This window comes from Haematobia irritans, chromosome 3, assembly GCF_050003625.1.
Source record: "Haematobia irritans isolate KBUSLIRL chromosome 3, ASM5000362v1, whole genome shotgun sequence".
Taxonomy (NCBI): Eukaryota; Metazoa; Arthropoda; class Insecta; order Diptera; family Muscidae; genus Haematobia; species Haematobia irritans.
Genome location: NC_134399.1, coordinates 143,143,332 through 143,160,852, shown reverse-complemented (window position 1 = coordinate 143,160,852; position 17,521 = coordinate 143,143,332). Strand labels below are relative to the sequence as shown.

Sequence of the window (17,521 nt, the reverse complement as noted above, 5' to 3'; positions counted from 1 at the left end):
TATTGTTATAAAAACTTCCTTAAAATCTTATTTCTATAGAAAATTTCCCGAAAATTTAATTTTCTCAAAATTTTATTTGTATAGACAATTTTCTCAAAATTTATTTGTATAGAAAATTTTCTCAGAATTTTTTTTGGATATAAAATTTTTTTCGAAATTTTATTTCTATAGAAAATTGCAGAAGTAAATTTTCTAATTTTTTTTTTTGCTACAGAAAATTTACTCAAAATTTTATTGCTACATAAAATTGTGTAAAATTATTTTTTCTATAGAAGATTTTCTCAAAATTTTATTTCTATGGAAATTTTTGCCAAAATTTTATTTCTACAGAAAATTTTCTCAAAACTTTATTGCTACATAAAATTTTCTCAAAATTTTATTTCTATAGAAAAATTTGTCAAAATTTTATTTTAATAGAAAATTTTGTCAAACTTTTATTTCTATAGAAATTTTTTTCAAAATTTTATTTCTGTAGAAAATGTTCTCAACAATTTATTTCAATAGAAAAATTTGGTTTATTTGTGGGTTAAGAAATTATTGGCATATGCAAATTTTGCCAGTTACGTTTTTGATTATCGGAACATGGACTATAATAAGATATAACCCGCTAATCGATATATGAATTCTAGGATATACCAGCGAGTTCACTTTAAACTCGATAGTGGACGTAAGGACTACCTACTGGCAACCCCAAAAATCATACCCTATTGCTCAATGCAAACATTCGCGACCAGTTCTGCGTTGAGCTTAACTATGAAGACATGTAAATTACAGTTCAATTTCAACCTTCGACCATGAAATTCTATTTAATTTATATTCATATACTAACATCATGTATTAGGTCAATTTATGATTGTAATGTGACTTCATGTGCAAAAAAAAAAATTTGCATGCTTGTCGTATATGACCATTAGTAAACATTTGACTTACACTTATGCCAAGTCATCTGCCATATGTTTGGATACACGTGAATTGCTTTCAAATGAAAAAAAAAAACTGAACATTTTTCCACCTCATGAATTTTCCGTGGGATAAAAAATATATTGCCTTTTACTTTATGCTGTTATTTCGTTTCGTCGTTTGTACATTCACAACAAAATGAAACATTAATGAAATTAACAGCATCATATGTCGCATTATAATGAATTTACGAGTCGCAGGCAATCACAGCAACATAATGTTTTAAGCAGTGTAATAAAACATTTAAAATGAGTCAACTACGTGGAAAATATCATGTTTCTCACTTACTTTAATACACTAGCATGCTGCCAGGCTGGCAAAAAAATGCGTTAACAAATTAGTGACACATACACACACGCTCACATATGACATGGCAGAGCGCGTGGCATAAATAGTGACTCGTTACGTTACCTTAGGTGTCATATCCTGCCCTACTACTTTTGGCATTAGCAGCTCTCAAAATAGCGACAGTAAATATATTCTCAGTACCATGATGCATGAATACAAATGTTTTTTTTTTCTCCCGAAATAGGATTCGTTAATGGAGGTAGTGTAGCTGGCAGTGAATTGCGAGTGTTCATCAATGTGTTCAAGCATATGGAAAATTTATTTGCGAATACAAACGTGAGAGAAAAAAGTATATATGGGTATATCCTGGATTATATAGCTAGAGAAAATTTTGCAAAGGTATTAGGTCACGTTCTACAACAATTTTGTAGTTTTTTTTATCAAAAGTTATCACCAAGATTTAATTTCATTTTAAGACATACGCTTTACTTTTCTTCTAAAGAAAACTTATATATAATAATTTTTTTCTTCAGTTGCGAAAAAATAAATTTCATTCTTTTTATTCTTACGAATATGAAACAATAGAGGGCATCAATAAATTCGACCGTAAATAACCTTTTATACACTTTATAAAGTGTTCAAGTATTCAGACAGCACTGTATAAACTCTTCAATAATCGGAAGAACGGATAAAACAAAAAACTAAAAATATAGATGTTGGATATAGAAATTTCGATCCTTATGCATCCTCAACCATGGATTGCGAACACAGTTTTCTAAAGAATTTCATCCATCAAAGAATTACTTGGGTTGTGGTAACTACCATTTGTTTATTCCTTAACATCTTCTTCTAAATTGTAGGCTAGTCCATATAGATCTATATTAGATAAATAAGGCAGATTAAACACGTTAGCCTCGTTAGTTCCTAAAAATTTTGAGCCAATATGAACTAAATTACGACCGGGGTGTTGAACATGGGTTTGTTGGCATTATAATAGAAATAAAATTTTGAAAAAATTTGCTATTGGAATAAAATTTTGAGAAAATTTGCTATAGGAATAAAATTTTTAGAAAATTTTCTATAGAAATAAAATTTTGCAAAAATTTTCTAAAGAAATAAAATTTTGCAAAAAATTTCTATAGAAATAAAATTTTGACAAAATTTTGAATGGAAATAAAATTTTGACAACATTTTCTATGGAAATAAAATTTTGACAACATTTTCTATGGAAATAAAATTTTCACAAAATTTTCTATAAATAAAACATTTCTTTATGAATAAATCATTTTTTTTTCGTTCTTTCTTTCTTTATGAATAAATCATTTTTTTTTTCATACTAACCACAAAAATTTGATCAACAACTTCAAAAAAAAGATTTTTGCTAATTTGGTCAATTTTGGGTAAAATTTTGGTAGATTTTTTTTTGGCACGAGTGGCAGCCGTGCATTCAATATGAAACGTCGAAAGGTCAATTAAAATGTTTGTGATATCACCAAAGCATACCATCTTAACTAATTCCCGAGATGTTCTTTATTAATACGAAACTAATAACCCTGCAAAAAAAATTGGAAGTTCTTCTAAAGACACAACTTTAAAAGCACTTCCAAAAATGTCCTCCCAAAAATGTTCTTTATTTTAACTGTAGAGGAAGTTCAATTGAGTCAATTTTTTTATAACTCGCTTTTTCCATATTTTTATTAGGAAATTAAATTTGTTTTTTTGTTTCAAATAGGTTAAAAACAGATTAAGAATTAATAAAATGGTACAAATTATTAAAATTTTGCCGACACAAATGCTAAATACTTTGTAGAAAAATTGCGAATATTTGATTTTGAACATTCCAGACATGCGTTATAATGCATTAAAAATCATACAAAAAAATAAAAATGTCTTATATGTCAAAATATCACAAAATTTCTTAATTCTCATCCAAAACACTGAATTGGGATCGCACCTTAAGAAGTGATGCAAATTCAGTTCAACGGCTGTTTAAATGGTGCACATCCGATTTATGACAAGTCCATGTTAAATTCATCGCTTCTGCGTCAATTTTGCACCACTTCCGGATCCAAAAAGAACATTTTCACTACTTTTTTGGCGACGCTTTTTTACTGGGAAATAATGAAATTCAGATCACAGGTTCCAATCTGATCAGTTGCAAATTTTTTTATTTTTTTTCGGCTTATATTTTTTGAAAAAGTCACTTCGATGGTGAAATTTTGAATCTTATTTTTTTACTTTTTTAATTTTCTTGACTTCAAAGCAACAAATAGCATATCCCAGCAAAAAAGCGTCGCCAAAAAAGTAGTGGAAATGTTCTTTTTGGATCCGGAAGTGGTGCAAAATTGGCGCAGAAGCGATGAATTTAACATGGGCTTGTCATAGGACGGATGTCCACCATTTCAGTAGTCGTTGCACTGAGTTTGCATCACTTCTTAAGGTGAGATGCGAATTCAGTGTTTTGGGTGTGAATTAAGAAAATGTGTGATATTTTGACAAATAAATAAATTTTAAAATTATTTTTTATAATTATTGTTGTTTTTTTGTTTTTTGATCTCAGCTTAAAGCCATGCATTGACTAAACTACAAGTGTAGCTTAACCAACAGAGGAAAAGTATGCTTGTCAAATTTATTTGGGCAAAGCCCTATAGGCTGCAAGATGGTTGGATGTACAGCTGTTTCGGAATTACCACATTCCTCATCAGCATCCTCTACTTGCAGCAAAACTATCAACCAATTATCAGAATAAATTCGGGTAATTCACTCAACCCAACGTGAACTACACTTGAACCTCCCGAAAAAGGGTTTGATAGTCGGCTACTGCCTAAACAAATTTGCCAGCATATCTCTTTTCCTTTGCCAAACTCAAATCATCGATTTGTATGTATTTGGCTGGGTTTGTTTTTGAGCGTGCTTCCTCTATCTTCATTCGTTTTGTGTGTTATTGTTGGCTTCTCTTCAATCGTTATTGTTGTTTTTTTGTTTTTTGATCTCAGCTTAAAGCCATGCATTGACTAAACTACAAGTGTAGCTTAATTTTTTATAATTTTTAATGCATTCTAACACTTGTCTGGAACGTTTGGCATCAAATGTTTTCAAAATCTTGCAATTTTTCTAGAATGGATTTAACATTTTTTTCTTTTTTGGCATAATTTAAATAATTTGTATCATTTTATTAATTCTTAAACTGTTTTTAACCTATCTGAAACAAAAAAATCTTAAATTTCCCATTAAAAATATGAAAAAAGCGAGTTATAAATAATTGACACAAATGAACTTCCAGTGCAGTTAAAATAAAGAACATCTTTGGGAGAACATTTTTGGAAGTGATTTTAAAGTTGTGCCTTTAGAAGAACTTCCAATTTTTTTGCTGGGATTTTCTAAGAGTGGTCCAAAAGAGCTTCATCGGAAGTCGAAAAAAAATTGATGGGGGGTCCACATCATTGTGGGGATCCCCCATTTATTTGCTGGTACGAAATGGTTCGAAAAAACAGATTTATTCATATCTAAATGCTGGAGGCCTCTAGTCATTTTCAGCCAAATATAAAACAATCACACTACCACGTTTGAATTCCATTACGAATAACTTTAGTTTTGAATTGGAAGGCTTGTAAGCAATAAAATGTACTGCCACTGGAATAAATCTATCAGCTGTCACGTTTATAAATTATAGCACCCTGAACTTGGTTGCAATTCATATCAGTCACAATGTAGATACACGTCATATGAACCCTGTATTTTCAAATAGAATGGGGGGAAAGCGACATTAAAATTGTACAAGTAACCCAGTTGCCAAACCATACAAGCTTTCCTGTGGTGCTTGATAGTGAGAGTACTTTATAAACTAAAATTATTAGTTTGTTCAGAAGTAATGAGGTTGCAAAAAAAAAGGAAACGAATAGAACTCTGCACAACATATCCTTACAAAAATACCAACTGAGAGTTCCTCTACACGTATGACAGTGAGGTTAAGCAATTGCCTTCTCTTTTACCTCAACTATGCTTGAACGAGAGCATATAATCTAATCACATTTTTTTTTTTGTGTGACAAAACCAAGATACTAGTATTAGATTTTCCTTATGGTGGTCTTTTCCGAGAAAGGATATGTGAAAATATGACATGTCATGTATGGCAAACGTGCTGTACACAGCATGTAAGCCTCTTCGTCATCTTTTTCTCTGCTTAGAGTAGTGGCAAAGTTTTCCATGGAAGATAGAAACATGAGGGGCAGATATAAAGGTTAATATTAGCAGCTCACTGAGCATTTCACATAGAAATAGAGATATAAAAAGTCCAAATTTATTTCACTGTCGCTAGGGTATCAAATGTTAGACAAATATTATTAAGTTTTCTCTCTATTCACTCCGGTACTGTATGTGTCCTCCATATATCCTTTTGATTTTTTTCTGCTCTATTTCGTGCCATTATTCTAACGACCGAACATAAGAGGATTCATTTTTCGTATATATTTCTTCGAGGACAACAGAGGTTTAACGATGATATTCACCAGGAGATGACACTTAGTTTTGAGACCAAAATTGGCTTTGATTTATGATGATGGTTTGGTTTCCTTATATTTTTACTTCATACAGTGATAAGCAGATTTTTTTCTTGGGGGAAAATTACAATTTAAAAATTAAAAAAAAAGTGTATGCGCGAGAATAATAGCTTAATTTTCTCAAATACAATGGTAAGTGAAGGATATGATTCAGTTTTTCTTATGGAGTTGTTTCGCAAAAAAAAATCCATGTCATTATTTGTTTAAGATAAGGGTTTGACATTTTAAGGACGAGAGAAGAATTGAAAGTATTATTTGACGTATATTTGGGAAAAAAGCAATTTCATATTTGGAACCACGCATAATAAACGATAAGTACTTAGTTTCGCATTTTTAGATTATTTTTAGAAAATTTTAACTAAACACTATTACAAATGCTGACATCACAAAAATAAGGAAATATTTTTAAACAAATTCAAGAAAATTTATTAGACACAATTAACTTTTTCTTCACTTGTTAAAGAAAGTTTTGTAAATTTAAAAATGCAAGAATATCTTTTGTTTCACACGAAGTTTGTAGTAAAATTTACAAATTTAAAGAATTAAGTGGCTATTTTGTGAGAAGTACGAATTTAGTAAATCTTTATGTTTCATTTGTGTATAATTTATCCCACTTTTTTGTTCATTTAACTAACGTAGGCAATAATTTTTAGAGGAAAGGAAATTTTCTCCAAACATAATAATTCTATAAACTAAGATAAAGTTAAATTGGCTTTAATGAAATAGAGGGTTCAGTTATTATTAGTGTACTGTTGACATTTAATCCAAACCGTTCCTTAAGGTGTTGTAGCGAGATTGGAGAAACTGATGTGACAATCCTTAAAGGCAGGTACACTGAAAAAAAAATATTGCCAAGGATTTCATATTCTTAAAAAAGGAATTCTAATTTTGCCTAGCATAGAAGACGCATTTCTCTGATATAAAGTTTTTTTCTTTGTTCAAAAGTCGATAAACTTTTTAATAATGTCGTTATGTCTTTATAGTTAAGTGGCTCTACTTAAGTTTGGGTACCCTGACATGAAAGAAAATTTCGTTTTACTATGGCCAAGATGACTTAAATACTTTTAAAAAAATCTTTAACGAAATCGTCTTTACATTTGTTGACTTTTATTGGCTTAACTACAAAGCAAATAAGCGTTCCATTGGAAATAATTTCAACACTTTAGTTTAAAAATGTTTTTTACTTGAAACATAGCATAATTTTTACTTGTACGAGGGCGGTTCGTAAACTTCTTAGCCTATCAATGAAAGAGAATAGTTAGTTTTTCAAAAATATTTTTATTTTTCAATAAAATCTCCTGAAACTTCAATACACTTAGTCCAACGCTTTTCTAGCAATTATATCCCTTGATTAAAATAGTTTTCCTCAAGGTCTTCAAAATAGTGGTTTACAACTGCAATGGCATCTTCAATTGATTTGGTAGTAAAAGTCACTTGGAAGTAAAAGTCACTGGGAGCTAAACCAGGAGAATAAGGTGGGTGGGTGGTCAAGCAACTCGTTCTTTAATTCGTTGATTTTAGCCATTGTTGTTTTTTTGTGTTGTAAGCCAGGACGTTTTTCTCGAATTTGTACATTTAATTAATCCAAAAGGTTGCAATAGTACTCTGAATTTATTGTTTTACCCTTTTGCAGATAGTCGATCAATAAAATACCTTTGAAATCCCAAAAACCGTTGCCATAACCTTACCAACCTTAAAAAAATTGCGAATGCGTCTTTTTTGAACACCTGTTTCTATATGAAGGAGTAGCCAGATCGAAACAAAATTTAACATGTGTTCATAACAGAAATGGAAGTTTCCAAAACACTTAACTTTTTTCTGTTTATACCGCGCTTTGTGCATTGAAGTTTCCGAATTGCCTCGCATACCCCAAGCACATTTTGCTTCAAAAATATATATTTTCAGGATTGGACCAAACAAAATATTGTTTGTATTGTTCAAACATATTATGTTTCAACTTAGAGCATACACTGGTAGAAAAACATTTTAATGAAATTTTCTTTGTGTGGATATATTTTTAAGGCGTCAATTGGTTATTTCCATTATTTTACTTGCAGCATACTCTCAAGGTCTCTCTTTCTAAACACAAAGATGTTTATAGACTATTTCTAAATTAATATATTTAATATATATTTAATATATTAAATTTGGAAATTTAAGTTGTCGTTAACATGTTTTAACTTTATTCAGAGATAAAGTTTTATAGTTCAAATCCGGTTGAAATTTGGTACATGGTGTTTGTATATGGTCTCTAACAACCATGCAAAAATTGGTCTACATCGATCCATAATTATATATAGCCCCCATATAAACCGATCCCCCGATTTGGCTTTCGGAGCCTCTAAGAGAAGCACATTTCATCCGATCCGGCTGAAATTTGGTACATGGTATTAGTATATGGTCTCTAACAACTATGTAAAAATTGGTCCACATCGGTCTATAATTATATATAGCCCCCATATAAACCGATAACCAGATTTGAACCCCGGAGCCTCGTGGAAGACCAAAATTCATCTGATTCAGTTGAAATTTGGTACGTGGTGTTAATATATGGCCTCAAACACCCATGCAAAAATTGGTCGAAATCGGTCAATAATTATATATAGGCCCCATATAAACCGATCTCCAGATTTGACCTCCAGAGTCCCTTGGAAGAGCAAAATTCATCCGATTCGGTTGAAATTTGGTACGTGATGTTAGTATATGGTATCCAATAACCATGCAGGAATTGGTTCATATCAGTCTATAATTATATATAGCCCCCCTATAAACCTATCCCCAGACTTGACCTCTGGTGCCTTTTGGAAGAGCAAATTAAATTCGAACCGGTTGAAATTTGGTACGTGGTGCTAGTATATGGTATCTAACAACTATGCAAAAATTGGTCCATATCGGTCCATAATTATGTATAGCCCCCATATAAATCGATCCCCAGATTTGACCTCCGGAACCTCTTGGAGGAGCAAAATTCATCCGATTCGGTTGAAATTTGGCACATTGCGCTAGTATACGGCCGCTAACAGCCACGCAAAAATTGGTCCATATCGGTCTATAGTTATATATAGTCAATGGCCAATCACACAAAAATTGGTCCATATCGCCAAAAATAATCTACCAAAATTTTATTTCTATAGATAATTTTGTCAAAATTTTATTCCTATAGAAAATTTTGTCAAAATTTTATTCCTATAGAAAATTTTGTCAACATTTTATTTCTATAGAAAATTTTGTCAAAATTTTATTTCTAGAGAAAATTATGCCAACATTTTATTTCTATAGAAAATTTTGTTCAACTGAATTATACACATATTTATTCGGCCTTTTTTATTTTGTTTAATATATCCCCCGTATGGACTGACTTACAATTTAGAAGACGGTGTTAAGGATTTTTCGATTGGATTCGATTGTGGATGACAGTCTTTAGTAGAAGTTTCTACGCAATCCATGGTGGAGGCTACATAAGATTCGGCCTGGCCGAACTTACGGCCGTATACACTTGTTTTTAATTATTTTTCTTTTTAATCACAGATACTAAATAAGTCCTTCTTTTTTCTTTTTGTTACAAAAATGAGATTAGAAATACACACATTTATAAATACATTGCCAATGCGTATGTATTCCAAGAATAAGGTCAAATTAAATATAATGACGTTACTTGCAAGTCAAATGTATGATTTGTCCTTTGGACACATACTCAAATAACTCAATTCAATTTATAGATATCAGCATTATCAAATGAAATGATTTCATTTTAGAAATTTTTAAGTTATCTACACAAATAGCAGATAGAGAAAAGCTTTCATATACAATTTGAGTTTAAAAAATTTATACATTGACAAAAATATATGCAACTGGGAATTAGACTGAAATTGACCCATAATAAGGTTGAATGAGGTAGCAACTAACAGCCACTTTATTAAAATAATCGTAACTTATATGTGTTGTACTTATCTGAATTATTTGCCATTACATAAAATGATCGAAAAAAATCGCGTTCTGCAGCAAAATCTGTCTGTCCGTCAATGCATCTATTTGGTTTTTGCAATATGGGTCTAGCAATTGTTATTAGATATTTATCAAATTATGAAGAACATCAGATTGTGTTATGGGGTCTGAAATCAATATTTCTGGTAGACACATTTTTTATACTCTATGCACAATAGTTTATCTAAGTTAAAGAATGGTTTTTGCCATTAAAATTAATTAGATTTTTATTTACAACCATTAACTACATGAATGTTAGGTTACGTTTCATGATTAGGTTAGGTTAGGTTATGTGGCAGCCCGATGTATCAGGCTCACTTAGACTATTCAGTCCATTGTGATACCACAGTGGTGAACTTCTCTCTTATCACTGAGTGCTGCCCGATTCCATGTTAAGCTCAATGACAAGGGACCTCCTTTTTATAGCCGAGTCCGAACGGCGTTCCACATTCCAGTGAAACCACTTAGAGAAGCTTTGAAACCCTCAGAAATGTCACCAGCATTACTGAGGTGGGATAATCCACCGCTGAAAAACTTTTTGGTGTTCGGTCGTAGCAGGAATCGAACCCACGACCTTGTGTATGCAAGGCGGGCATGCTAATCATTGCACCACGGTGGCTCCCAAACGTTTCATGATTGAATCAAAAAACTTCGGCCGGTCCAAATCTTAAATACCCGGAGGCTCGGTCTATATGGGGACTATACCTAACCCTGCGACGATACACACCGATTTGTGGTTCTAAAATACCTCTATAATGAAAAAAAGCATACCCGGTTCCAAAGATTTTGTCTTTACTTAAACAATTTTGGTATTGATTCCGAACCAAAGAAGCAGAGAATACAAGTAAGGATACTTCTAAGACACAATTTTCTTTTAAATTTGGGTTTGCTTCTAGGAATCAAATTTTAATTTTTCGTTTTTTCAGTTTTTTTTTCTTCATACGCTATCAAAGTCCTTTATAAACAAGTTAACGACAACTTTATTTTCCAAATGCAGAATCGACTTTCAGTAGAAACTATGCTATGATTTAAGTAGAAAGCGTCTTTAAAATAAAGTGTTGAGAAACATGTCCTATTTTTGAACGAGTTTTTACTTTGTAGTCAAGATGCAAAAACACAACAAAGTTAAAGACAATTTCATTCATTTTAAAGAATTTTTCTGAATTATTAACGTCAATTTGACCTTAGCCCAAACATTTTTGCTTTCATTTTATGATACGCATTTTTAAGTGAAATCACTTAATTATAAGGACAATACGACTTCATTGAAAAATTTATCGACTTTCGGACACGGAAAGAAACTTTATTTTAGAGAAATGCGTCTTCTATGCTAAGCAAAATCTGCATTCGTATTTTAAGGAAATGAAATCTTTGGTCTCACGACAATATTTTTTTCAGTGTAGATTTCAGGAAAATCGGATTAAAATTACGTTTTCTATAAGTCCAAGAAGTCAAATCGGTAGATAGGTCTTTATGGGAATTAAATTAATTGTCACACCTATTTGTGGGCCTGAAATATCTATAATTTTCCAATTTCTCGCAAATGGGATAAAAATTGCGTTGTCTATAAATTAAATCGGGAGGTCGGTTTATTTACGAATCTGTGCCAAATTTTAGGACGACAGATGGCCAGACGGATATGATTATATTATCTTGGAATTTGATCAGGAATATATAATTTATATATTTTTTATATATTCGGAAATCGATATTTCGATGAATGACAAACTTATTATACCCCCATCACCATTCTATGGTGGCAAGTATAAAAATTATCTTGTAGCATAAGTTATGTATTTACATTTAAATATATTTCCAGCTATGTTAAATTAAAATAAATAAGTAAAGAATTTAATTTGTAAAATTTATTTCTTAATTTCAACTTCCTAAATTATAACGATAACATTAGAAATTATATAAAATATGTATATGTTTTTACCAATACTAATTGTAATGATATCCTGTACACCTATACCAGCATTGGAAGTAGCAGCAGCAGTACAATATCTGGAGACATCATGAAGGAAAATTTTTATGGCGGCTATAGAATAATTTATAGTTTTAAGGTTTTTTTCATATCATCAATCATTTAGCTTTGCAGCTTTTATCGAAATCAAAGCTTGACGTTAAAAAAAATATTTTTTTTTTGTTTATATTAAAAATGAGAATACCGCAGCTTCTTATAGCTTTACTTTATGTGTTTTTTTTTTTAATTTAAAAAAAGAAAAAAACTTTAGAAACAGCAAAAAATGGAAATGTATGTGTGTTTATATATACTAAAGAAAAGATTTCTAAAATTTCTACATGTTGTATTAATTATAATGACTTTACCGATATATTTTTATGAAAATTAAAATTTCGTATTAGCACTATAAAATTTTAATAATTCATTTATTTATTTTTTATTCTTCTCTGTCATTATGAATCGATTATACAGCCAATCCAACATTATATGCCCATTATGTATTCAATACACTGGATCAGGATCATACGGGAATTGTTAGCTTTGAGGTAAGTCTCAAGATCATTGTATTGGGTTATACATGTAATTTTATCAGAAAATTTGTAAAAATTTATTGTGTGTTTTGAAGTTTTTGTCGCTACAAAATTGAGTTGTATGTTTTCCATATTTGTGCATTGATACATTGGAGAAAACAATTATATATGGCCTAAAGTTCAGACGGTCCCCTCAAAAAATTATGTCAGGAGACAGACGTATATAAGGATTATATGAAATCCTTACGGTGTATAGAAATCGCAGAAGTCAGATCGGTCATATCTAGGGGACATAACCTAAAAAGGAACGATAAAACCTAAATTTGACGCAGGTTTTTGTGGACCTAGATATCGAACATCGGGCGAATCAGGTAAAAATTACGGTTTCCAGATTCTGAAGAAATCAATTCGGGAGATTGGTCTATAAGAGGCCATACCAACACATCATATTTGGTCTAGATAAATCGGATAAAAATATCGGCGTCTAGAAGCCAAAGAAGTCGGTCTATATGGGGGCTATACAAAAACATGGAACGATTTACACAATTTTCGGCACACCCATTTATAAACCTAGAATACCTTTTGATTTTAAATTTCAGGGTCAGTGTACATGAGAGCTATATAAAAACCTGGATCGATATAGGTTAGGTTTGGTATAGTGGCAGCCCGATATTTCAGGTTCACTTAGACAATTCAGTCCATTTTGAGACCACAGTGGTGAACTTTTCTCTTATCACTGAGTGCTGTCCGATTCTATGTTAAGCTCAATAACAAGGGACTTCCATTTTATAGCCGAGTCTGAACGGCGTCCACATTGCAGTGAAACCACTTAGGAGAGTTTGAAACACCCAGAAATGTCACCAGCATTACTGAGGTGGTGTTTCGATATGTTACAAAATTGCAAAATTATTGCCATTGGGGATCAAAGATCCAACCACTACTTACATGTAATGAGCAATGCAGCGGCATGTAATTCAGGGTAAAACTTTGGCCTTGGTGGTCGTGTTAGTGTAAATTGGACGAAAGATATATATGGGAGTTAAATCTAAACCTGAACCGATTTCTTATCAGAAATTTACTACACTGGACGATACTTGTACTCTTTGAGTAAAATTTGAAACAAAACAGGCTAAAACTCTTCTACGCCATATAAGTGCATATCGGGCGTAAGATTTATGGGAGCTATATCTAAATCTGAACCGATTTCTTTCAAAATCAATTGAATTATATTCTGAATTCAATTGATTTTGATTCTGAATTCAATTGTTCCAAATTTGAAGGCGATTAAATTAAAACTGCGACCTACAAAAATATGTTCAAAGACAGATGGGCGGACATGGTATATAGACTCAGGATCGACTGGCCCCGAGCAATATCTCCAAAGACACCATGTATCTATCTCGTCTCTTCGTCGGTATTGCAAATATATGCACTAACTTGTAATACCTTATTCCACAGAGTGGTTCAAAAGGTTCAAAAAAGCTGGGGTTATGTAGTGCATGTATGCCTTGTTTCTCACTCCATAAAACAAACGCAACCCTGAGACCATCTCCGAGCCGTTCTTGTTTGATGGCAAACGTAGATATCTCCTCTATTATTTCTTAACAATAAACGAAATTTCGTTTCAATGATCCGGTATCATTGAATACAAGATTCTTAGATTGGAAGTAAGAATTATGGTAATTGTGGTCTACATACGGCGAACTTGCTCCTAGGAAGGGGAAGAGTGTCCTATCGCACGATGGTTTTCGGTGATACCAAAGGTGTGGCCCAACAAGCGAAGTTTTCTTTTGACTCAAAAACTTTTCTTTAAAAACACATAAAAATATTAGAGAGAATCTTTGCAACGCTTGACAAAAATTCATATTTATATGCTCTTAAAGAAAATTTCGTTTTAGATTCAAAACTATTATATTTAAATTCGAAGAATTTATTGGCCCTATATCAAGTTCTTTGACCTCAATTAGTCTATTTTATACTAGTTTACATATGTTCATCATATAAATCAATTGATTACAAATTGCGCATCGCTCATTAGTTTAAACAAAAAATCCATTGCAATTTAATCCTAATTTTAATTTCATGCACAAAACCTTTTTATACCATAAACCATCGATTTCATTATTTTCATAGACTACCAGCCATTATTTGTTGAGTCAAGCCATTTAATTGCTTCACTAAAATTACTATCAAATGAGTGAGCAACTAATTGCAATGTTTCGCATATCAGTGAAATCCAACAATTTAAATTTTAATATCAAATATTCATTAAAATACTATAGCAGTAAAAAACGAGATAGAAATTCATTTGTGATTTAGGAAAATTGCAATGAACTGAAATCAATTTTAAATTGAATCTCAAATTAATTTTAAAAATATACACTGAAAGAAAAGTTTTCTTTTCTGAGGAATGAAATTTGAGACAAATAAAATTTTCTTTTGATACCAAAAACTATTCTTTAACAGCAAATAAATAAGTTTAGAAATAATCGTTGACGTAAATTTAGGTTTATTTTCTCTTAAACAAAATTCGTTTGTCTAAAATTTCATAAAGGAGGAAAGTATTTTTCTTGAATGGACATGGAATACAAATGCACAACTTCGTGTAATGTGAGTAGCCAGATGGGAACGAAGATCGTCAAGACTAAGTTAAGAAGTGTGTGTTCTATATCCTAGATATCCTCACAAAGTTTAAATCGATGTCCTAATGGAAGGAGTCTCACAGAATTGCCACTTTATGCGCTTTCGGACTAGATTTTCGAGTCCTCTCGGATGCCTTTATATTGGACCAAGTCCGAGTGGAACAATGAATCCAAATTTTACTTCAAAAATTCAGATTTAATCATAATAATCTCCAAATACTGCTCCTAAGTCTACCAAATTGGAAAATTTTGATCAACTTTTTGCGGCTAGTATGAAAAAAAAATTGTTGGGTGTTCAAATATCCCTTGAATTGTAAATGCGTCGAATTTTAAATCTTTTAACGATTTTAGCTTTCACCAGCAAGGGAAAGTTTGTATTTATACAAAAAGGGATAACTTACTTACAATGGACTTTGATAGTATGACCATATACGAAAATTAAAATTTTTAAGAATAATGAATTTATAGAAAATGTTGTCAAAATAGAAAATTTCGATAGACAAATTTGTTACAATTTTATTTCTATAGAAAATTTAGTCAGAATTTTATTTCTATTAAAATTTTTTCAAAATTTTATTTCTATAGAAAATTTATTCAAAATTTTATTTCTATAGAAAATTTATTCAAAATTTTATTTCTATTAAAAATTTTTCAAAATTTTATTTCTATAGAAAATTTTGTCAAAATTTTATTTCTATAGAAAATTTTGTCAAAAATTTATTTCTATAGAAAATTTTGTCAAAATTTTTTCAAAATTTTATTTCTATAGAAAATTTTGTCAAAATTTTTTCAAAATTTTATTTCTATAGAAAATTTTGTCAAACTTTTATTTCTATAAAAAATTTATCTATTTAGAAATTTTTGTCAAAACTTTATTTATTTAGAAAATTTTGTCCAAATTTTATTTATTTAGAAAATTTTGTCAAAACTTTATTTATTTAAAAAATTTTGTCAAAAATTTATTTATTTAAAAAATTTTGTCAAAAATTTATTTATTTAAAAAATTTTGTCAAAATTTTATTTCAATAGGAAATTTGGTCAACATTTTATTTCTATAAAAAATTTCCAATTTATTTCTTTAGAAAATTTTGTCAAAATTTTATTTCTATAGAAAATTTTGTCAAAATTTTATTTCTATAGAAAATTTTGTCAAAACTTTATTTATTTAGAAAATGTTGTCAAAATTTTATTTATTTAGAAAATTTTGTCAAAACTTTATTTATTTAAAAAATTTTGTCAAATTTTTATTTCCTTAGAAAATGTTGTCAAAATTTTATTTCTATAGAAAATTTTGTCAAAACTTTACTTATTTAGAAAATTTTGTCCAAATTTTATTTACTTAAAAAATTTTGTCAAAACTTTATTTATTTAAAAAATTTTGTCAAAAATTTATTTATATAAAAAATTTTGTCAAAAATTTATTAATTTAAAAAATTTTGTCAAATTTTCATTTCTTTAGAAAATTTTGTCAAAATTTTATTTCTATAGAAAATGTTGTCAAAATTTTATTTCTATAGAAAATTTTGTCAAAATTGTATTTCTATAGAAAATTTTGTCAAAAATTTATTTCTATAGAAAATTTTGTCAAAATTTTATTTATTTAGAAAATTTTGTCAAAATTTTATTTATTTAGAAAATTTTGTCAAAACTTTTATTTATTTAAAAAATTTTGTCAAATTTTTATTTCTTTAGAAAATTTTGTCAAAATTTTTCTTCTAAAGAAAATTTTGTCAAAACTTTACTTATTTAGAAAATTTTGTCCAAATTTTATTTATTTAAAAAATTTTGTCAAAATTTTATTTATATAAAAAATTTTGTCAAAAATTTATTTATTTCAAAAATTTTGTCAAAACTTTATTTATTTAAAAAATTTTGTCAAATTTTTATTTCTTTAGAAAATTTTGTCAAAATTTTATTTCTATAGAAAATTTTGTCAAAATTTTATTTCTACAGAAAATTTTTTCAAAACTTTATTTATTTAGAAAATGTTGTCAAAATTTTATTTATTTAGAACATTTTGTCAAAACTTTATTTATTTAAAAAATTTTGTCAAATTTTTATTTCTTTAGAAAATGTTGTCAAAATTTTATTTCTATAGAAAATTTTGTCAAAACTTTACTTATTTAGAAAATTTTGTCCAAATTTTATTTATTTAAAAAATTTTGTCAAAACTTTATTTATTTAAAAAATTTTGTCAAAAATTTATTTATTTAAAAAATTTTGTCAAAAATTTATTTATTTAAAAAATTTTGTCAAAAATTTATTTATTTAAAAAATTTTGTCAAATTTTTATTTCTTTAGAAAATTTTGTCAAAATTTTATTTCTATAGAAAATTTTGTCAAAATTTTATTTCTATAGAAAATTTTGTCAAAATTTTATTTCTATAGAAAATTTTGTCAAAAATTTATTTCTATATAAAATTTTGTCAAAATTTTATTTATTTAGAAAATTTTGTCAAAATTTTATTTATTTAGAAAATTTTGTCAAAACTTTTATTTATTTAAAAAATTTTGTCAAATTTTTATTTCTTTAGAAAATTTTGTCAAAATTTTTCTTCTAAAGAAAATTTTGTCAAAACTTTACTTATTTAG

At 29.2% G+C, this 17,521-nt stretch overlaps 1 protein-coding gene across 1 annotated transcript in view; it reads left to right on the top strand.

Moving 5' to 3' along the window:
• Positions 1-17,521, top strand: part of LOC142229025 (uncharacterized) — a 549,429-nt gene that overhangs the window by 472,784 nt on the left and 59,124 nt on the right. Inside the window, 1 exon segment of the mRNA XM_075299556.1 lies at positions 12,229-12,302. Coding sequence (XP_075155671.1) covers positions 12,229-12,302 — 74 coding nt within the window.